General features: G+C 47.8%; 1 protein-coding gene across 1 annotated transcript in view; it reads right to left on the bottom strand.

Annotated features, from left to right (window-relative positions):
* Positions 1–18,376, bottom strand: part of Mmp24 (matrix metallopeptidase 24) — a gene marked incomplete at its 5' end in the record, with an annotated part of 43,529 nt that extends 25,153 nt beyond the window's left edge. The window contains 2 exons of the mRNA XM_021192803.2: positions 1,128–1,276; positions 18,290–18,376. Coding sequence (XP_021048462.1) covers positions 1,128–1,276; positions 18,290–18,376 — 236 coding nt within the window. The remainder of the gene's footprint in view (positions 1–1,127; positions 1,277–18,289) is intronic.
* Position 18,377: the final 1 nt, after the last annotated feature.

The following is an 18,377-nucleotide window of genomic DNA, read 5'->3' as shown; positions in this document are numbered from 1 at the left end:
GTGTGTGTGTGTGTGTGTGTGTGTGTGTGTGCGCGCGCGCGCGCGCGTGTGTGTGGTGAAGCATCAGGGAAGGACGCTGGAGTTGGTTTTCTCTTTCCACCATTACATGGACTCTGGGGCTCTAAGGAACACCTTTACCCAGTGAGCCACTCACTGGCCTAGCTTTCTCCCATGATAAACAAGTTAAAAACACCTTCCTTTTCTGGCTGCCACCCATCTTTTCCTCTTCTATTTGTTCTCAGGATTCTCAAAGGTCTTCCCGTCAGCGCCACGTCTGGGCTCAGTCTCCTCCCCTCACGGCCCCGACTTTCTTTCCACCATTCCCGGGAGCTTTTATGCAACCTCTTGATTCCTAAACCTAGCAATGCGTTTCGGGCACCTTTCTGTTTGACTGACTACTCTGCAGCTAACTCTGCTGACCACGCCCCCTCCACGACAGTGATGTCACTTCCCCTAGGGATTCCCGCCCCCCATCCCTCTGGCCGCTGCTTCTAGGCTGGCTCTGTGACCCTCTCCAGTCCCTCCTCGGTGCACTATCCTAAGTGATGAGAACCATTCTCGCGGCTGGATTTCTGTTACTGCCTTCTCGGCATCTCCCTCGGGTTCGTGTGTTCCCGAGCCCTTGGATGGCGTGACCAGATGACTGTGTTTGTCACAAAACAGCTGAGTAGGAGGCTAGGGCTAAGCACGGCGCATGCAGGCACTCAGCAGGTGTTTGGTAAATGGGAAAAGCAGAACAAGAACTGCCAGCCTGTGATCGCCCCACAGGTCTCTGGATCAAGTTAGACGTGCACAGGCACCTTAGGGCGGAGCCCCAGAGGGCGACTTACAGAGCCTATTGGAACCAGATCCTCAGTAACCCACTCCCTCATTGTACTGACAAGAAAACTGAGGCCCAGCATGGTAAAGCGATTTGTCTCCTGTCACACAGCTTAAAGTTAAAATGGGCAGTGGGGTGGGGACAGGTAGATGACCCAGAAACAGAACTGTGAAAGGGCAGTCCTTGGTATTCTCTCCCAAGAAGGCAGTGTAGACGTTTAAGGACGTAGGATGGGCATGGTACCACCATGACAAATGTGAACAGAGCCCAGAAAGTTCAAAGGCATAATGCCCTATGCAAATCTTACTCGATTGTTGTCTGATCCAACACACCGGTGACTGGGATCCCGTAAAACTGCTGCATAGTGGAGACCGCGGACTGCAAGGCCTTCCCAGAATGCAACGCAGATGCCCGCGACTCATAGGGAAGCAGATAGCCATACGATTTTAACCAGTTCTGAAAGACACACGAAAGAAAACAATGTGTTATGCTGGAGAAGTTCCCTTCTATGGGGCAGAGACTTGCCCTTAAAACAAGAGACCACTTTACCCAGAGGCCTTCTGGACCCACATTCTGATTTCTTCCTCCTTCATTCCACCCCGCAGATATGGTCAAGCGAACATCCAGAAAATCTAGCTCTGATTGGTTCCCTCTCCAGCTGTCAACCGAAAGCACGCTATGCCTAAAGTCAATCTGATGTAGTATCACACTGCACCATAGCTGTTGGCAGAATATACATAGTCTTCATTGCTAACCACACCCCCCCCCCACACACAAAGCAATCCATTACAAACAATTATAAATAAGCAAAGCAACATATTCCTTATATATAGATAAACAATAAATGCATAGAAAAAACTATTATGTAAGAGAATCTCTTGCCTTTCAGAAGTACACATTGAAGGCTTACATAAGAATGTGTGGTATCTGCAACTGGTGCCTAATGGGTTCTGAAATAAACGCGTAAATATATTTTGAGAGAGAGAAAGAGATAGCTAGATGAAGTGAATGCAGTAAAATGCTAACAATTGAGATGCAGGTGAAGGGTTGTTAGGTCTTTGTTCTGGTCCTGTCCACTTCCTGAAGGTCTGAGTTGATGTCAGCAGTACATGCGTGTGCGTGTGTGGGTACGCATGCGTGTGTGCCTGTTTGCGTGTACGTGTGCCCACATGTGTGAACTAGGGATTGAACTCAGGGCTTCTTGTATGCTAAGTATACACTCTACTACTCAACTTCAGCCTCAGCCCCCTCCAAAATTAAAGAACAATCAAAACCAACCTAATTGAATATCTTTTTGGGTAGAAGATCATGGGGGGCTTCTTTTGTGCTTTTCTGTTCTCCAAGTTTTTGTTTTCCAAATTTTTTTTCCTCAAAGAATCATTTTCTTTAAAAACAAAAACAAAAACCAAAGAGTGGGGTGGGTGAGGAGGCTGAGGATGTGACTCAGTGGTTGAGCTCTTGACTAGCAAGCACAAAGGCCCTGAGTTCAATCTCAAACACTATAAGGAAGAGGGAGAGATACAGAGAGAGACAAAGAGTCTATAAAAAGGGCAAGAGACTAAAAGAAGTCTGGGGGAAGGTCAAATGTGCAGAGAAACCAGAGCACAGTAAGGTACAGATCTGACCGCATCCCCAGAAGGTGAGAGGGAGTGGAAACCGGAAGAAACAAGAGCACCGAGGAGCCCCACACCATCTCTCGGGAAATGAGCAACACAGCCACATTCGAGTGTGTCAGGAGCCTCCCCGACGCCTTGCTGCCTGTTCTCTGCCCGTCCCAGAGGGTCATCCTGAATGCTGATGAGTGATAGAGGACTTCACTTTGGGAAACAGGACTGTCCCGTTCTCACGGGCACCTTTCTCATGGTCACCAGGCTGGCTCTGGGCTTGCAACACAGGCAAGGATGACTTTGAACTTTCTGATCCTCCTGTCTCCAAGGCATGTTGGGGTTATAGGTGTCTGCTACCATGCCCAGTTTTCTGGGGCTCTGGGGAATCAAACCCAAGGCTTCCTGCATGCTGGCAAGCACTGGACCATCTGAACTACATCCTTAGCCCAAGAGCTTTTGGGTTTTGTTCCTATCCAAACAACTCTGTTGTGAATGTCCTTATTGAAAGCCAGATGAGACCACTTCTAGAAGGCAGCTACCAGAAACTATAAGTAAGTGACTCTTACTTTTCACAAAAGGTGATTATAACATCTTCATGGCCTTGTGATAAAACTGATTAAAAGCCAAATTGCCAGGATAAAAGTCTTGCAACATCCGCAAAAGAGCGACAGCCTTACCCCTCTCATCTCCGTCGTCTTCGTCTAAAACATGTTTTCCCTTCAGAGTGATGCTGCAGAGTGTCATACTCACAGTCCCCCAACACTGATTCTCTTTTACATCTCTGCACATACATTTCTCTTTGCCTGGCATTCTTAGTTTGGCAAAAGCTTTTCATATTTTAATGTTCAATTCATAAATTACTACCCCTGGAAGGCTTCCCAGGCTAAGTGATTTTCCTCTCTCCTCGGTACTCTCTAACCCCCCTATTATAGATCTTATAATACTGGGTTTCAATCATCACACACCACTATCCACCAGAGTCTAAGCTCCCTGTTGGAAGGCTCCCTCTGTCTCTATCTATCGGGTGCCTGGAACAGAGTTCACATACTTTAGTTGTTCATCATATCATTCAACAAACATCAAAACTTTACCACATGCCAGGCTCTGGAACTCACAAACTGGTAGGTTAACCTGTGGTGAAAACTTAGTATTACAGAGCAAGTATGGAGAGGATTCTAAGGGAGAAAAGGGGGATGTCTGGTCATGGGGATGGAGGGAGAAGGGGGAAGGGGAGGTTGTGGAAGATATCCAGGTGGAAATGAGATTTGAACTGTCCAGCAGGCATGGGTGACATATTCTGAGAAATAAGTAAAAGAGGCTAGAGCTTTGGGTGAGGGGAAGGGATGAGGTTAGAAGGAGGGAGGGTGGTGAGGTTAGGAGGGGGGAGAGTGGTGAGGTTAGGAGGGGGAGGGGGTGAGGTTAGGAGGGGGAGGGTGGTGAGGTTAGGAGGGGGAGGGTGGAAAGGTTGGGAGGGGGAGGGTGGTGAAGTTAGGAGGGGGGAGCAAGCAGTGGTCTAGTCTCAAAGCAGTTCTGGTACAAAGAATCTCTTGGGGCTTGACCGTTGGCCTAGGATCAGCCACAAAACTGAAACACTGACAGGTGGGGATGGCAGGAAGCAAATGAGTCACCCACCTACTCACCTGCTCTAAAGTCTATTCCCAAGTTGAGTCCTGTCACCAAAGCATTAAGACCCTGTTCTGTATATCTCCGCTAAGGAGCATGGATCAGGGACTAGGAAACTCCCGCATCCTCTGTTTACCCAGCCTCCGCCACTCACCTGCTCCTGACTTCTCTAGGAAGAAGGCACACCACACCCACTCTGCCCTTTCCCACGTCCAAGCTTGTCCTGATAGCTACAAACCCCGTTCTCTCGATACATGGTAGCAAACTCCTATTCATCCTTCAAAGTCTACCTCAAACAGCCCCACTTTCATTAAACTTTCCTTAGAAACCCTTGGTAGAGCTGGGTAGCCCTCTTTATTCCTGAAGTAATTTGTGCACACTGCTAAGTGTAGTTATTACAATGCCCACACCCATTCCATTCACTGATCAGCTGTTTTCTCCAGCTCCACTGAGCTCCTGGGGAGGCTGTCTTTTTCTTTTTTCTTTTTCTTTTCTTTTTTTTTAAACCTGCACAGTATTTAGTACAGTGTCTGATTCAGTAGTCACTAAGTTCATGAACAAATGAATGAATGAGCAACTGCTTAATAAGGTCTTAATAAAGACTGGACAAGAAGACACCCAGGTCAAATCTTGGTATCTGGTAAAGGTAGAAAAAAAATATTTTCTGAAACTTACTAATTGTGCTTTGGTTTTCCCTGTTTGATGAGGCAATGGGGTCCATTGTCCTATCTAAAGAAAAGAACAAAGGTAAAACCCACTAAAAGAAGCAAGCCTCCTTCCGTTTTAAATGGAATGGCTTACCTTCCATCTTTTTATACCCTGACCCATTAATCAATCACCAGCCATGGCAGACGTCTAACCTTGACAGCAGTTAACTAACTCTAAGATGTCTGACACCTTCCAAGTGCCAAAAGAGGTGTAAAACCCAGAGGAAAGTGAGAAGAATTGCAGGTACAGCCGACCAAAATAGCTGGGCTGAACCAAAGATGTGGAGATCATAGACAGAGCAGTGATTGGTCTGCTGGCCACAGGGCGGGATTTCAGTCCTGGGGGAGCCAGAACTGGGTGATGACTGCAGGAAGAGAAGATCAAAGATCTGTCTGGAGAGGGGAATGTGGTCCTAAGAGAGAAGGGAGACGCAGACAGCAGAGGCGGCTGTGAGATTGATTAGACATAGCGATGGGGGTGGGAAAAGAAGATAACTGGGCGAGCACACTTGGAAAACCAAGACGGGCTGGGGAGGAGTGAGAAGCTGGATCAGTTACAACAGATGGTCCCCGGGCCATCCGAGAGCATCGCATCTATTCAGATGGTCCAGATGACGGAAGGAGTTGGAGGATGGTCAGGTGTCTGGTTAGGAGTGAAGTGCCTGCTGACACCCTAAGAAGGATTAGTGGTAGGGTCTATCGCGGGTCTATCAGGAAGGACCGGACAGTAAGGAGTCTGATTTGGGGATCTGGGGTGGAATGAGAAGAGAGACTCAAAGATGGAATCACAGCGTCTGGGGGCTGGAGAGGTAGGGCAAGCTCAGTCAGTACAGCCCAAGCAGGGGGACCGGAGATAGATTCCGAGAAACCAAATAGAAATGCTGGTTGTAATGATGTATGATTCTAATCCCTGTACTGGGGAGGCAGATACAGGCAGGGCTCCTGGGCTCTGTGACCAACTAACTTCAGGCTGTGACTAATTTCAGGCTAGTGAGAAACCTGATGCACAAGGTACATCGCTCCTGAGGAAGGCCACCCAAAGTTGGCCTCTGACCTCTGTGTGCATACATACACAGACATAGTCATGCATGAGTATGCATGCACGTACATGTGTACCCACACACACACAAACACTAACAACACAGAGATACATAGTCTGGGCAATTAAATTCATAGCCTAGGTGCCCATGTGAGCATCAGGGACAAAGCACAGGCTTCAATATTACAAGAGTTTCAAGTCCCATCCCAGCAAAAATCCTGCTATCTATTAAAGGTAGAAAAAAATATTTTCTGAAATCAGCTGTGCTTTGGTTTTCCTTGTTTAATGAGGTAATGGGGTCCATTGTCCTAGCTAAAGAAATAAAAAAAAAAAAAAGATAAAAGTGGAACTCCCCAAAGGAAAGCAAGCAAACTGGGGACCCCTGCAAGGGCACATGAGGGGCATTCAGGATTAAGGAGGAGGGTCTCACGGAGAATGTGACCTCATGAAGGAAGGAGAGCTGTACAGAGGGTACAGAGGGCAGAATGAGAGATTGCGGGACACAGACCTTGACTCAAGCAGAAACAACTTTTTGGCAGTCAGAGATGACCTGATTACAGTAATGATCATAGATGTCATTATCAGAGTGCCTACTATGCTCTTGGCACTGCGCTCAGCACTCAGTAGGGTTGCACTCCACAGGGAGGAGTGGTGATCCCCAACTGCAGATGAGAAAACAGATTTAGACAGAGTCAGTGTTACCCAGGGTCCCCAAGCTCGTGGGTGGCAGGATTTAGGCACTCCTTATGGTCTGGCAGCTCTCCCTTCCCTGGACTCCGAAGTTCTCAGTGCTTACCACTGTGCTGTGGCTCCTGTGCTCCTAGTCATCAGTGAACCTGACACAAGCTAGAGCCATCCGAGAAGAGGGAACTTCAATTAAGGAAGTGCCTGCACCGGGGAGATGGTTATTAGCCTGTAGGGAAGTCTGCAGGGTTACCTTCTTGGTTACTGGTTGATGTGGGAAGGCTACCACATTGGAGGTGGTACCACCCCTGGGTAGGTCAGGAGTGGGATAAGAAAGAGGGCTGAGCAATGGGGGGAGGGGGGAGCAATCCAGTCAACGGTATTCCCCATGGCCTCTGTTTCAGTTACTAGCTCTAAGTTCCTGCCCCAGCATCCCCCCCCCTTTTTTTTTTTTTTTTGGTTTTTTAAGACGGTTTCTCTGTATAGTCTTGGCTGTCCTGGAACTCACTTTGTAGACCAGGTTGGCCTCGCACTCAGAAATCTGCCTGCCTCTGCCTCCCAAGTGCTGGGATTAAAGGCATGCGCCACCACGTCTGGTTTCGGCGTCCCTTCTTAATGGATAATGATCAGTGTGTAACTTTTCCTCCTCAAGTTGCTTTTGGTCAGTGTTTATCACAGCAACAGAAACCCCACCTAAGACAGTGTCTATGTCAGAATATGGAACCCTTGCTTGTTCAGTTCTTCAGATCACAGGCCTCATATGACCCATGATTCTTTGCTCCTCCTTACTCCTCATACCCGGTTTTAACAACAAGTATTGGTATTGCCTCCCAAGCATCAAATCCACCTGTTTCTTTCTTTCTTTTATTATTTTTATTTTATGTATATGAGTACACTGTCACTCTCTCAGACACACCAGAAGAGGGCATCGGATCCCATTACAGATGGTTGTGAGCCACTATGTGGTTGCTGGGAATTGAACTCAGGACCTCTGGAAGAGCAGTCGGTGCTCTTAACCCCTGAGCCATCTCTCTGGCCCAAATCCACTTGTTTCTGTCCATTCATTCAGTATTTGTTTTTAACCTTTTAACATTTTAAATATTTGCTTCAGGTGTGTGTCTGTGTGTGCCTGAGTGTGTATGAATGTGCACCATACATATGCAGGAGCCCACAGAGACCTGAAGAAGTGTTGAAGGAGTGTTGCACCCCACTGAACTGGAGTTACAGGTGAGCTGCTGTGTGGATGCTGGAAACTGAACCTGGGGCCTCTGCAAGATTTGCTGAGCCATCAGTCCAGCCCCATTGATATTTATTGAACAACGTACTAAGAACTGGGTTCTGTAGAGCTGTAACAGGACAAAAGACTCCAGCTACTTTCTACTTGTTATCTAGGGGGAGAATCAATAGCAATAAATGTCGTGAAGAGTAATGCAGGCCACGGAGATGGAGAATTCTGGGACGGCTATTTAATAGAATGTGGCCAGGAAAGGTCCCAGACATTTGAGTAAGAGACCTTAAAGTAGAGGGGCAAGCCATGTAAATTCAGGAGTATTGATGCAGACTCAGGGTTGGCCCAGTGGCAGAGCATGTTCCTAGCATACAAGGGACTGGAGATCTTAGGAAGCCTTCTCCAGAGAGTCATGCTAATTCTCTTTACACCAGTGGGACTGGATAGGGTCCCACCTGAAGACATCATTTGGGACCTACATCCTACCATATAATGAATATCAACTAACCTGGCTGAGCGCCTTCGGGCAAATGACTTAACTTCTTCCTGCATCATGTTCCTCATCTGGTGACAAAGCAAGATAAAAGAAGTGTGAAGGGGCCCTCAGTGACATGAAGAATCAGGGAAGAATGGTCTCGGAAGATGTTCACATCCAAATTCCCAAAGCCTGTGAACGTCACATAGCAAAAGAGACTGTCCTGATGGGATTAAGGATCTTCCAACAGGGCCAATAGCTAGATTATTTTAATTAACTAAATTTGTGGCAATTTGTTGTAGCAGCAACAGAAAACTAATACATGAACATAAAGCTTTAATTCTGATACACAGTGTCACCAGGTCCTTGTGACCACACTCTGCAGTACACTGACTACCACCATCCTTGGCCACCATTGCTGTCCCAATCTCTCTGGTGACCTCTCCATGATCTGCTTGCTCACTGGGCAGTTCCCTTGAATTCCTGTCCCATTAAAAGCTTTCTCCTCCAGCCTTGTAACCAAGGACCCTTGCTGCTGGCCCCCTGTGTTAGAACTACTTTAAAAATCTTCCTTCTAGATGCACAAGCATTCAAGGATCCAGGAAATGCACAGCTTGGGAATACTTAAAAGACCCTGTAATTTCACATGCATGTTTTGCAGAAGAGAAAACTGAAATGCAAGGAGGAGAAATCACTTATTTAAAACTGCAGGGCAAGTTAGCAAGGGAGTCAGAAATGGGGTCCAGGGTCCTGCCTCCTGGGAGGTTTCCTTTTGTCCTGCCACATCCCCACTCTAGTTCTATGTTGCTTCCAAAAGCTGTTTCTTTCTCTTCTCTCCCTCTCTCCCTCTTCCCCCTCCCTCTCTCTCTCTCCTTCTTCTTCAGTTCCAGCCAGTCTAAAAAGGGCCCTCAGGATCGCCCACAACACCCAGCTGAGCTTCTTGACAAACACCTTAATGGTACAGCGTTGTCTGTTGGCTGCCATCGGCTCTTGAGTGGGTGGTAAGTGCACTACTGGGAATTCCCAGGAGCTCTACACAATGTCCTTGGCCCACTCCCAAGAGGCCACCACAAGCCAGACAATCACCAGGCTTGAGGACGTGGTCCATTTGGGGTTTTGGGTCAGCCCCGGGATGTCTGTTTTCTAATTCTGGGAAGGCCTCTGACCAAGGCCAGGGGAGTGGCTATGCCCCCATTCACTCTAAGGAGGGAGGAGGCCTGGTCTTCCCATTGCCCTCCTGGTTCCCTCTGATTACTGATGAGTTAAGGAACAAGGAGAGGGGAGACAAAGACCAGCGGTTAAGTCTGTCTGTTTCTTTAATGGGAAAATGGCTGAACTAAATAACCTCTACCTAGTTTGTAAGTTTCCTTTATTTGAGTTCAGGGGGGTTGAGTGTGGAGTCCATCCTCTGGTTCCTTGATGCCAGTTGTAAAGTCTAAGCCCAGATCTCAACAAGCTTCAAGCCCTTTCTCATCACCCTTTCCCAAACTCCCCACCCTCTCTATGGAGCTACCGTGTTGCCTGAACACACCTTGCAGACCACGCCTAGTTTTCACGATAGAATACCACATTCATTTGCACTCTGGCCTTGTCCTGCTGAACGATTAGATATCCTTCAAAATGTGCCTTTCGTCCCACCCCATGGGTCCCAGGTTTAGTGGATGTCCTTGGTTCTCCTTGTGGTACCATCCCATCCCTGACGGAGAGTCTGTTTCTTGCTACAGCATCCTCAAGGTTTAACATGACTTTCGTCCCTGCTGAACTCTTGCTGTGAGCGCACAGCCTGGTTTGGGAGAGAGATGCGGAAGTATTAAACATTCCAATTGTGACATGTGAAAGCCAGCAAAAGGTGCTGTGTGTGCTCGTCAGGGATATCAGCTGTGACATCAGGGAGGACCCCGTCCCCGACTATATAACCTCTCAGACGAGCCCTGTGATGAGGCCAGGTGAAAACTAAAAAAGTGAACATTTCAGGAAAAAAGATGATCCCATTCAATCTCTTAAAGGGAAGGTGTATATAGACTAGAGAAGCAGAGAGTGGGCCAAGGTGGTTGGAGTCAAGCAACCAATGAAGAGAGTGGCTTGAAAAACGGAAGTCTGAGAGTGGGAAGCGCTCAGCCACAGAAGGTCTCTGGGGCCACACGTGGCTGACTGGTGGCTACTGGGTTCAAGGGCTCACCATAGTGTTCTTTCTACTTTTGAGCATGTTTGAAAGTTTTCCATAATAAAAAATTGCTAGCAGTCGGGGCCGGAAAGATGGCTAAGAGCACCAGCTACTCTTTTCAGAGGACCCAGAGTTAGTTTCCAGCATCCACAAGACAGCTCACAGAGGTCTGTAACTCCAGCCCCAGGGAAAATAGTTCCCTCTTCTGGATTTTGAGGACACTGCATACCTGAAGTACAAAGGCATCCATGCAGGCAAAACACCCATACATAAAATATAAACATAAGTCTTTTTAAAAAAATTATTAGTAGCTTAGTAATAATGGGTTAGTCTTCGTCCTAAAAGCCATTTAAGCAAGAGGAGGGTGGGAACAAGATGGTCTAATTGGAATGCATTAAAAATCTTTGTTACTACCAAAGTTTTTAAGCATTCAGAAAGACATAAAGATAAAACCAACAACAGGCACTCACCTTGCAGCTCGGCAATGGCATGTTTACTGTCTCTATAGCTACCGCTCACACCACACTGTAAACCCATGGGTAACTGGTTAACAGGGACAACAGCGCGTACAGCCATGCTCATAGGTAGCAGGAGACGGCTGTAATCTGTGCTGTGTTGATTTTACTCTTTTTTTTTTTTTAAAGATTTATTTATTTATTATATATAAGTACACTGTAGCTGTCTTCAGACACTCCAGAAGAGGACGTCAGATCTTGTTACAGATGGTTGTGAGCCACCATGTGGTTGCTGGGATTTGAACTCGGGACCTTTGGAAGAGCAGTCAGGTGCTCTTACCCACTGAGCCATCTCACCAGCCCTGGTTTTACTTTTTAACTTTTATTTTAAATTTTTACTTATTCATTCTTATTATTTCTCCCATCTCTCTGTCTCTGTTTCTGTCTGTCTATCCCTGTCTGTCTGTCTCTCTGTGTGTCTGTCTGTTTCTCTCTGAGTATATGTGCATATGTATGAGCATATATACCATGGCACCGGAGTGGAAGTCACAGGACAACTTTGTGACATTCTCCCTTTCCACCTTTACGTAAATTATGAGGATCAAACTCATGCCAACAGCCGTGTGTCATCAGGCAGCACAGGCCTTTACCCACTGAACCATCTTGCCAGCCTTTTGTGTGCATGTGTACATGTATGTGGTGTGTGTGTGAGAGAGGGGGGAAGGGAGAGGAGAGAGGGGGAGGGGGAGAGAGAGAGACAGTTTCCTGTAGTCTAGGCTGGCCTCAAACTACATGAAGATGACCTAGAACTTGTTGGTCTTCCTGCCTCCACCTTCCAAGTTCCGGGATTACAGGCATGAACCACCACAGCTGGTCTATGCAGTGCTGGGGACAAAACCTAGGGCTCTCTACACACTTCACAAGCAAGCACTCTATCAACTGTGACACTTAGGGAATGGGGAATGTGATTTGACTTTATACACAGATCATATAAGATATATGTATATATATATAATTTTTTTAAAGAAAGGATCCTCACTATGTAACACTGGCTAGCCTGGAACGTGCTATGCAGAGACCCACCTGCCTCTGCCTACCAAGTGGTGGGGTTTAAAGGTGTGTGTGCCACTATGCACAGCTAGACCCACATACATTTATTTTTAAAACATCTTTCTGACTCCTTCATAGAGGATTAGAGGCAGGCAAGCGGCTGCTCAGGCGGGAAGTTTGTTTAGCCTGAGACAGATATGTAAGGCAGTGAGGACAGTAGCCAAGTGCTCAGTTCAGGGGCTGGCTGGGCTTGGTTTCTGCTCTAAGGCAGGTGGGGAGAGAAAAAAGTGAAGGAGACACCTAAATGTCTGTGGAACAGAACTGAGTTTTAAAAGTATTCATTGCTAGTAAACGTGCATAAACGTGTTTTTTTCTTCTTTGTTAGAGCTACATACATAACCTTTTGTAAAATGTTACTTATGGGCATACAGATATCCAAACCATACACATACATACTTAGTACACACATGACTTTGCTATTGCCATTCATACTACTAAAGCGTAGATCAAAGTTGACTTTCAAACCAAATGCGTGCTGTAAAACTTATCAGAACTTGCCGGGCCTGGTGGCGCAGGCCTTTAATCCCAGCACTCGGGAGGCAGAGGCAGGCGGATTTCTGAGTTCGAGGCCAGCCTGGTCTACCAACAGAAAAAAAAAAAAAAAAAAAAAAAAAAAAAAAAACTTATCAGAACTTGAGAGAAATGAGGTCCAGAGAAGCCAAATGATTGGGTTCTTAAAGCTCTGTGCAGGGGCTGCAGTGTAGCTCAGGGTACGGCACTAATATGGCCGAGCATGAGGCCCTGGTCGAGAGCTCTAATACTATTGCAAAATAAACAAATGAAAACAGCAGACCCCTCAGTGAGGGTGGAGGCAGGGCCAGAGGTCATATCTTAAAAGAGCTTAGTACACCCTAAGCCATCACCACCACTCAAAGCAGCTTGGGGGCGTGTGCAACCGGGTCCCTCAGCCTCCTCACGGTGCTCTGAACAGGTTATGTCTCTGCTCAGATACCTTCTATGAGGAGGCCCTTAGACTCTGGACCAAAGCCGATCTTACAGTCCGCTCACAGCTTCCCTTTCCAGCCCCTTCTCCTTCCACGCTCTTACTGGAAACAATAAAGTAACTTGATGCCTCTGATAGATCCAACTATCTGGTATTTCCTAAACACACCATGTACTCAGGAGGAGCCATGGTTCTCAGTTTTTCCTACCTGGAGTGCTGACCCTCCATTTTCCACTGTTTCTCTCGATCTGAGATTCATCTCAATGCCATGCCTGGGCTGGTGGTCCTGGGTTCTAAAGAAAGCAGGCTGAGCAAGCTATGTAAAGTAGGCCATTAAAACACCAATCCATGGCCTCTGAATCAGCTCCTGCCTCCAAGTGCCAGCCCTGTCTGAGTTCCTGTCTTGACTTTCATCTGGAAGTGTAAGCCAGATAAACCCTTTCCTCCCCTTCTTGATTTTTGGTTATGGTGTTTCATCGCAGCAATAGAAACCCTAACTAAGCAACACATATTCTTTTTTTGTTTGTTTTGCTTTTTTCGAGACAGGGTTTCTCTGTGTAGCCCTGGCTGTCCTGGAACTCACTCTGTAGACCAGGTTGGCCTCGAACTCAGAAATCCGCCTGCCTCTGCCTCTCAAGTGCTGGGATTAAAGGTGTGCGCCACCACGCCCAGACCAACTCGTATTCTTTAAGAGAACACCTGAATACTTGGACACAGACATGAAGATTAGATGTATGTATCCTGTTAGGTGTCAGACACCGAGGGGGATGGCGACTTCAGCCTGTTTCCTCATTTGGGAGTTCACAGGATTCCATATTATCTGCAAGGCTAAGTAATTTCTAACACAAGTCTTTTGATACAATTAGGGTTTACGTCCAACAGTACAGCTTGCTCATCTTTAAACTATTACCTTTCAAGGTCTGGCATGGGACATTCGTGAAAGTGGAAAACATTGGTTTCAGTAATGCAGAGCCAAGGCAGTTTTGGGCAGAGGGGAATGCACCGAGCACAGGGACTGAGATCCAAAGTCACCTTAGTGTTTCTTAGCTGTGGGTGGGTCCCCAGAGGAAACCCCGTCATCTCTCTGAGGCCCTGTTTAGTCATCCATAAAGTGGGCACAGCTTCCTGGAGTCCGTTATGGGGCAGCGGTCAGGACCCCACACACACCACAGTGCCTGGAAGCTTCAAAGCTCCTTACACAACCAGAGCCTGTTAGGAAAATCCACAGTAACACAAGAAGGCATCAGGACAGGCTTAGCTCATGCAGGGAGAACTTCTGATGGGCTCTTTTCCCCCAGACAAGAGTGGGATGTACCGGAGGCTACAAGGATAGTGAACACACTAAGGCTGTGGGTATTTGTCAGCGCGTCTTGAGAGGCCTGCCTCAGCCTCAGCTGGCTGGCCGCCACCTCCTTGACTGCAGATGCAAACTAGAGAGTGTTCTCTACCTGCTCAGAGCGCACCCTCAAAAAAGGACTCCATCACACCCCAAGTCTCAGTCAGTCTCTGTCACTCATGTGGCCTGAGCTCACTGGCTTAGCTTTGTCTACTCTGATTTTCCTCAAAATCAAATTATAGCTAGGAATGTCAAAACCTTAGATGGGGATTCTCCCTAGCGAGTACTAAGAGAAAGGGATGCTTTAGATATACCAAAGGCAAGAAGCCAATCGGAGACTTGGCAGCACCCCTCCCCCACCCCACACACAAAATACAAAAGAAGCGCTCAGAAAAGCAAAAGCAAAAACCCAACTGAATCCAAAAGAATTTTTTTTTTCTTTTGGTCTTGGTAATGAAAGACAAGAGATAGAAAATCAAAAGCCAAAGATAGTAAAGAAAAACACTTTCAATTTAGAAGTCAGGAGGCCAGGGACAAGTTCTGGTTTGAATCATTGGCAATCAAGGTTTATGCCCTCGGACACCTCATTTAAGGCAATTGAAGAAGTAACTGTGAAGTGCTGCTGTGTGTTTACTTGGCGATTGCTATGGTGATGGCTGCCTCTCGGTCCCTCTTCCCTGCCTGTCACTGCTGTTTGGATGACATCCAACGATAGAACTCAAAAGTGAACTATGAAGCTTCTGCTTATAATAGGGGGGGGGCAGGGGGCCGAGTGAGCCCCGGGTCCGGGAAAGGGAGCCCAGGCAATGCACCCCTCTAGGAAGATGTGTGTGTGTGTGTGTGTGTGTGTGTGTGTGTGTGTGTGTGTGTGATGGTGTTACCTGTGTGTGTGTGCCTATGAGTGTGTGTGGTATTTGTGTGTGTGTGTGTGTGTATGTGAGAGAGAGAGAGAGAGAGAGAGAGAGAGAGAGAGACAGAGAGAGAGAGAGAGAGACAGAGAGAGAGACAGAGAGAGACCCTGAGGTTCAACAATTAGGATAGACCGGCTAGCCATCAAGCCCTGGGGACACTGTTTCTTCCTCACCCTGCATGGGGGGGGGTGACAAATGGCTGCTACCCCAGGCTTTTTCCATGGGTGCTGGGGAGTGAACTCAGGTCTCATGCTTGCAAGCACTTTGCCAGCTGAGCCATCTCCCTGTTTCCTAAGAAAGGTTTTAGAAGGGACCTTGAAGCCTATAAGCCTACGCATGCCTATTTCAGATGAGCATAACCCTTGGACATAAAGAACAGAAGGATGAGTGTTCAGGTTTGGGGACTGTGTTAGATCTTGGTGGGGAAGAAACTTGCCCAAGATCCACATTTCTCCTCCCTAAACAATGGGTGTTTCCAAAACTTAAATGGCACAATGGCTGGGGCTGCCTCTCAGTGTTCCCCTGAGAGGAATAAGCAATGCTAGGAGACAGGAGGGGGTTTTCCAGAGAGAGAGGCAAGTGTGATCCAGAGCCCTATGGAGAGCTTTCTGATGAACGGGCCGAGGTGCAGCAGTGAACAACACAGGACCGTTCTGGGAAACCCTGGCAGCCTGTCTTAGGGTAAATGAGAGGCATACTTGTCTGGAGTTGAGATGCATTATCTATGAACAGTGGGAGATACGGCCTGCTAATGGGGAGGGAGGGAGGGGTCGGACTCCAGGGACCTCAAGCCAGAAAGAGGAGAAAGCAACTGCATCTGTAGGCTGAGAAGCAGTGATAAGGTTCCAGCCATCTCACCCACCAGTGTTCAGTAAGGGGTAATTAGATGTAAATTACCTCAATAATTTCTATGAGTTTTGGATAGCATATTAGATATTTTAAGTGGACTGGGATGGTCATGCTTCCACCAAGACCTGAGAATGCACTTAGGGATAGGGAAGGGCCGATGGGAACAGCCAGTCGTCCCTTCTCTGAATGGAAAGGATAAGGAGTCCAAGGGGCCCCTAGAGACCATGCCGGGACATGTCTGACTTAATTTTTTATAAGTGATCCAGAAAAAGTAGAGCAAAGAGAAAATTTCCAGGCTGCAGCTCATATTAAACCCTTTCAGGTAAGGAAAAGCTATGCCAAATGGGGGGAGGGCTGGGAGAAGGAGGACGAAAAGACGTCAGTGGGACATCAATGTGGAGAAACGTAAGTCAATGCAGTCAGATAACAGTAATCCACACACAAGGTGTTGTGTTCCAGGCTATCAGGTTTGACCTGTGAAAGGGATCAGGGTGCTCTGTGGATGGTTTCCCAAAGGCTGTGGCCAAACGAGCACTGATCAGGAGATCTAAGGATGGGATGAATAATAACAGGACAGGACCTGAGAAGGAAAGAAGGTATCCCTTCTTTACGAAAGAACTCCACATCTGGAGACAGAGGTCGGGTGACTATTCCGGGAGATGGCCCTTCATGATGGGAAAGCTTAGGCTGGGGATGGAGAAGGGTGGGAGAGGTGAGATAATGGAAGCCAATAAGGCTGGTACAGGTAAGTGCTGTGTAAACATAACCTTCCCTTCAAATCCTGACACATCTAAGCAAACTGTATTCTCCTAATGTGCAAAATACCACAGACATAAAAAGATCTCCAAGTTGAGCTCATTCGGCTCCATCTTCAGAGATGGTGAGAGATCAAAGTCACAAAGCCACCGGGGCAAGGTCAGAGAGCCCACACTTACTAAACTCTAGGGCAGACCCTTCTGCCTCGCCCTGCACACACTCAGGAAGTCTGGAAGAATCCTGCTTTTGCTACGGTGGAAAGCCACGAGCCACATCACCTTGATAGAGCTAAAACCACAAAGTAGAGAAAGTTTTCATTGAAAGCCAGCTAATGATTATAAACCCTTAAGAGGCAGGCTCTTAGCTGGGCAGAGGATTCTCTCGCACATCCTAAACTTTCTTTAAGCATATCATCTTTGGAGAGGCTGAGGAAATCTGGAGCTTTCCTTCTGGAGAAACATACATTTTTCACATATAAACACAAATTAGCAGAAAATTTCAGAGAATTTATGATCCCTTGAGTCCCTTGCCCAGTTAAAAACTGCAGTTCTTGCAGATTCTTCTAAACACCCTGTCTACTTAACAAACACACTTCTCTCAGGGTAATTCAGGCAATCACCAATTTCCTCCAGCAACGTTAACACTGGTTCAACTATTATTATTATTATTATTATTATTATTATTATTATTATTATTAGAATTGCAGGCTTCTTGGCTGGAAGACAGCAACAAAATTAGTACAACTGTCCCCGACTCTATACGACATAATGTCCAGGCTTAAACACGAACAGACTAGAGTCAACTCACTAGCTCTGTGACCTTGAGCAAATTACTTAAGCTCTCAGGGTCTCTATCCTCATCTGTAAAATGGGGACAGGTGCTACAACAAGCTCACAGGATACTCGCTGGGGTTAAATAAGCTAATTCCTATCGAACATAGCGCCAAGTCTGGCCCATAGTGCACGGTTGTTATTATGCATGTATCCATGCAGGCATTATGCATGCATCCATCCAATCCTCTCTTTGGAGCTCCGACTTGCACATGCCAGTGATGAGCAGCTCACTGCCTCCTGGGCTGGCTGAGCACCTCCAATTGTTAAAAACTTCCTGCCTTGGGCCGAAATGTGCCTTCTTGTAATCCCCCACCCCCACGGTCCTTTGGCCTCAGCTCTGCCCGGTGTGGCCACGCTGATCTCCCCTATCCCGATGGCCCTTCAGCTACCAAGACCACGATCCGGTCCTTCCTCGCCCTCCTCCCTCCCCCGTCTCCAGCTCCAACATCCTCGGCTTCTCCTCCAGCCCACAACACACTGGCTGCGCTTACTATTTACTCCGAGGCGTACGGTTTCCCTCACACACAGCCTTGCAGGCCACACACCCCACCGTCACCGCGGCCACCAAGACCCTCCGCTCCGCCCCCGCCCGCTGCCTCTGTCCCCGGTGCTGAACGGAGCCCGGCCCGCGGGCCCCGCCCGGCCCTCGCGCTGACCCGGCGCCAGGCACCCCGAACCAGGCCCGGTTGGTGCCGCCCCCTGCCCGGCCCCGGCCCCGGCCCCGGCCTCGACCCCGCGCGACTGCCCACCTGCCCGGCGAAGGGCGCGTCCGCCCCGGCCGGCTTCCCGGCCCCCGCCGCCGCCGCGAGGCAGCAGAGCGCGGGCAGCAGCGGCAGC

The sequence above is a fragment of the Mus pahari genome, chromosome 3, assembly GCF_900095145.1.
Source record: "Mus pahari chromosome 3, PAHARI_EIJ_v1.1, whole genome shotgun sequence".
NCBI classification, from domain to species: Eukaryota; Metazoa; Chordata; class Mammalia; order Rodentia; family Muridae; genus Mus; species Mus pahari.
Note: the sequence above shows the minus strand (reverse complement) of the source record. Positions and strands in the feature narration are given on the sequence as shown.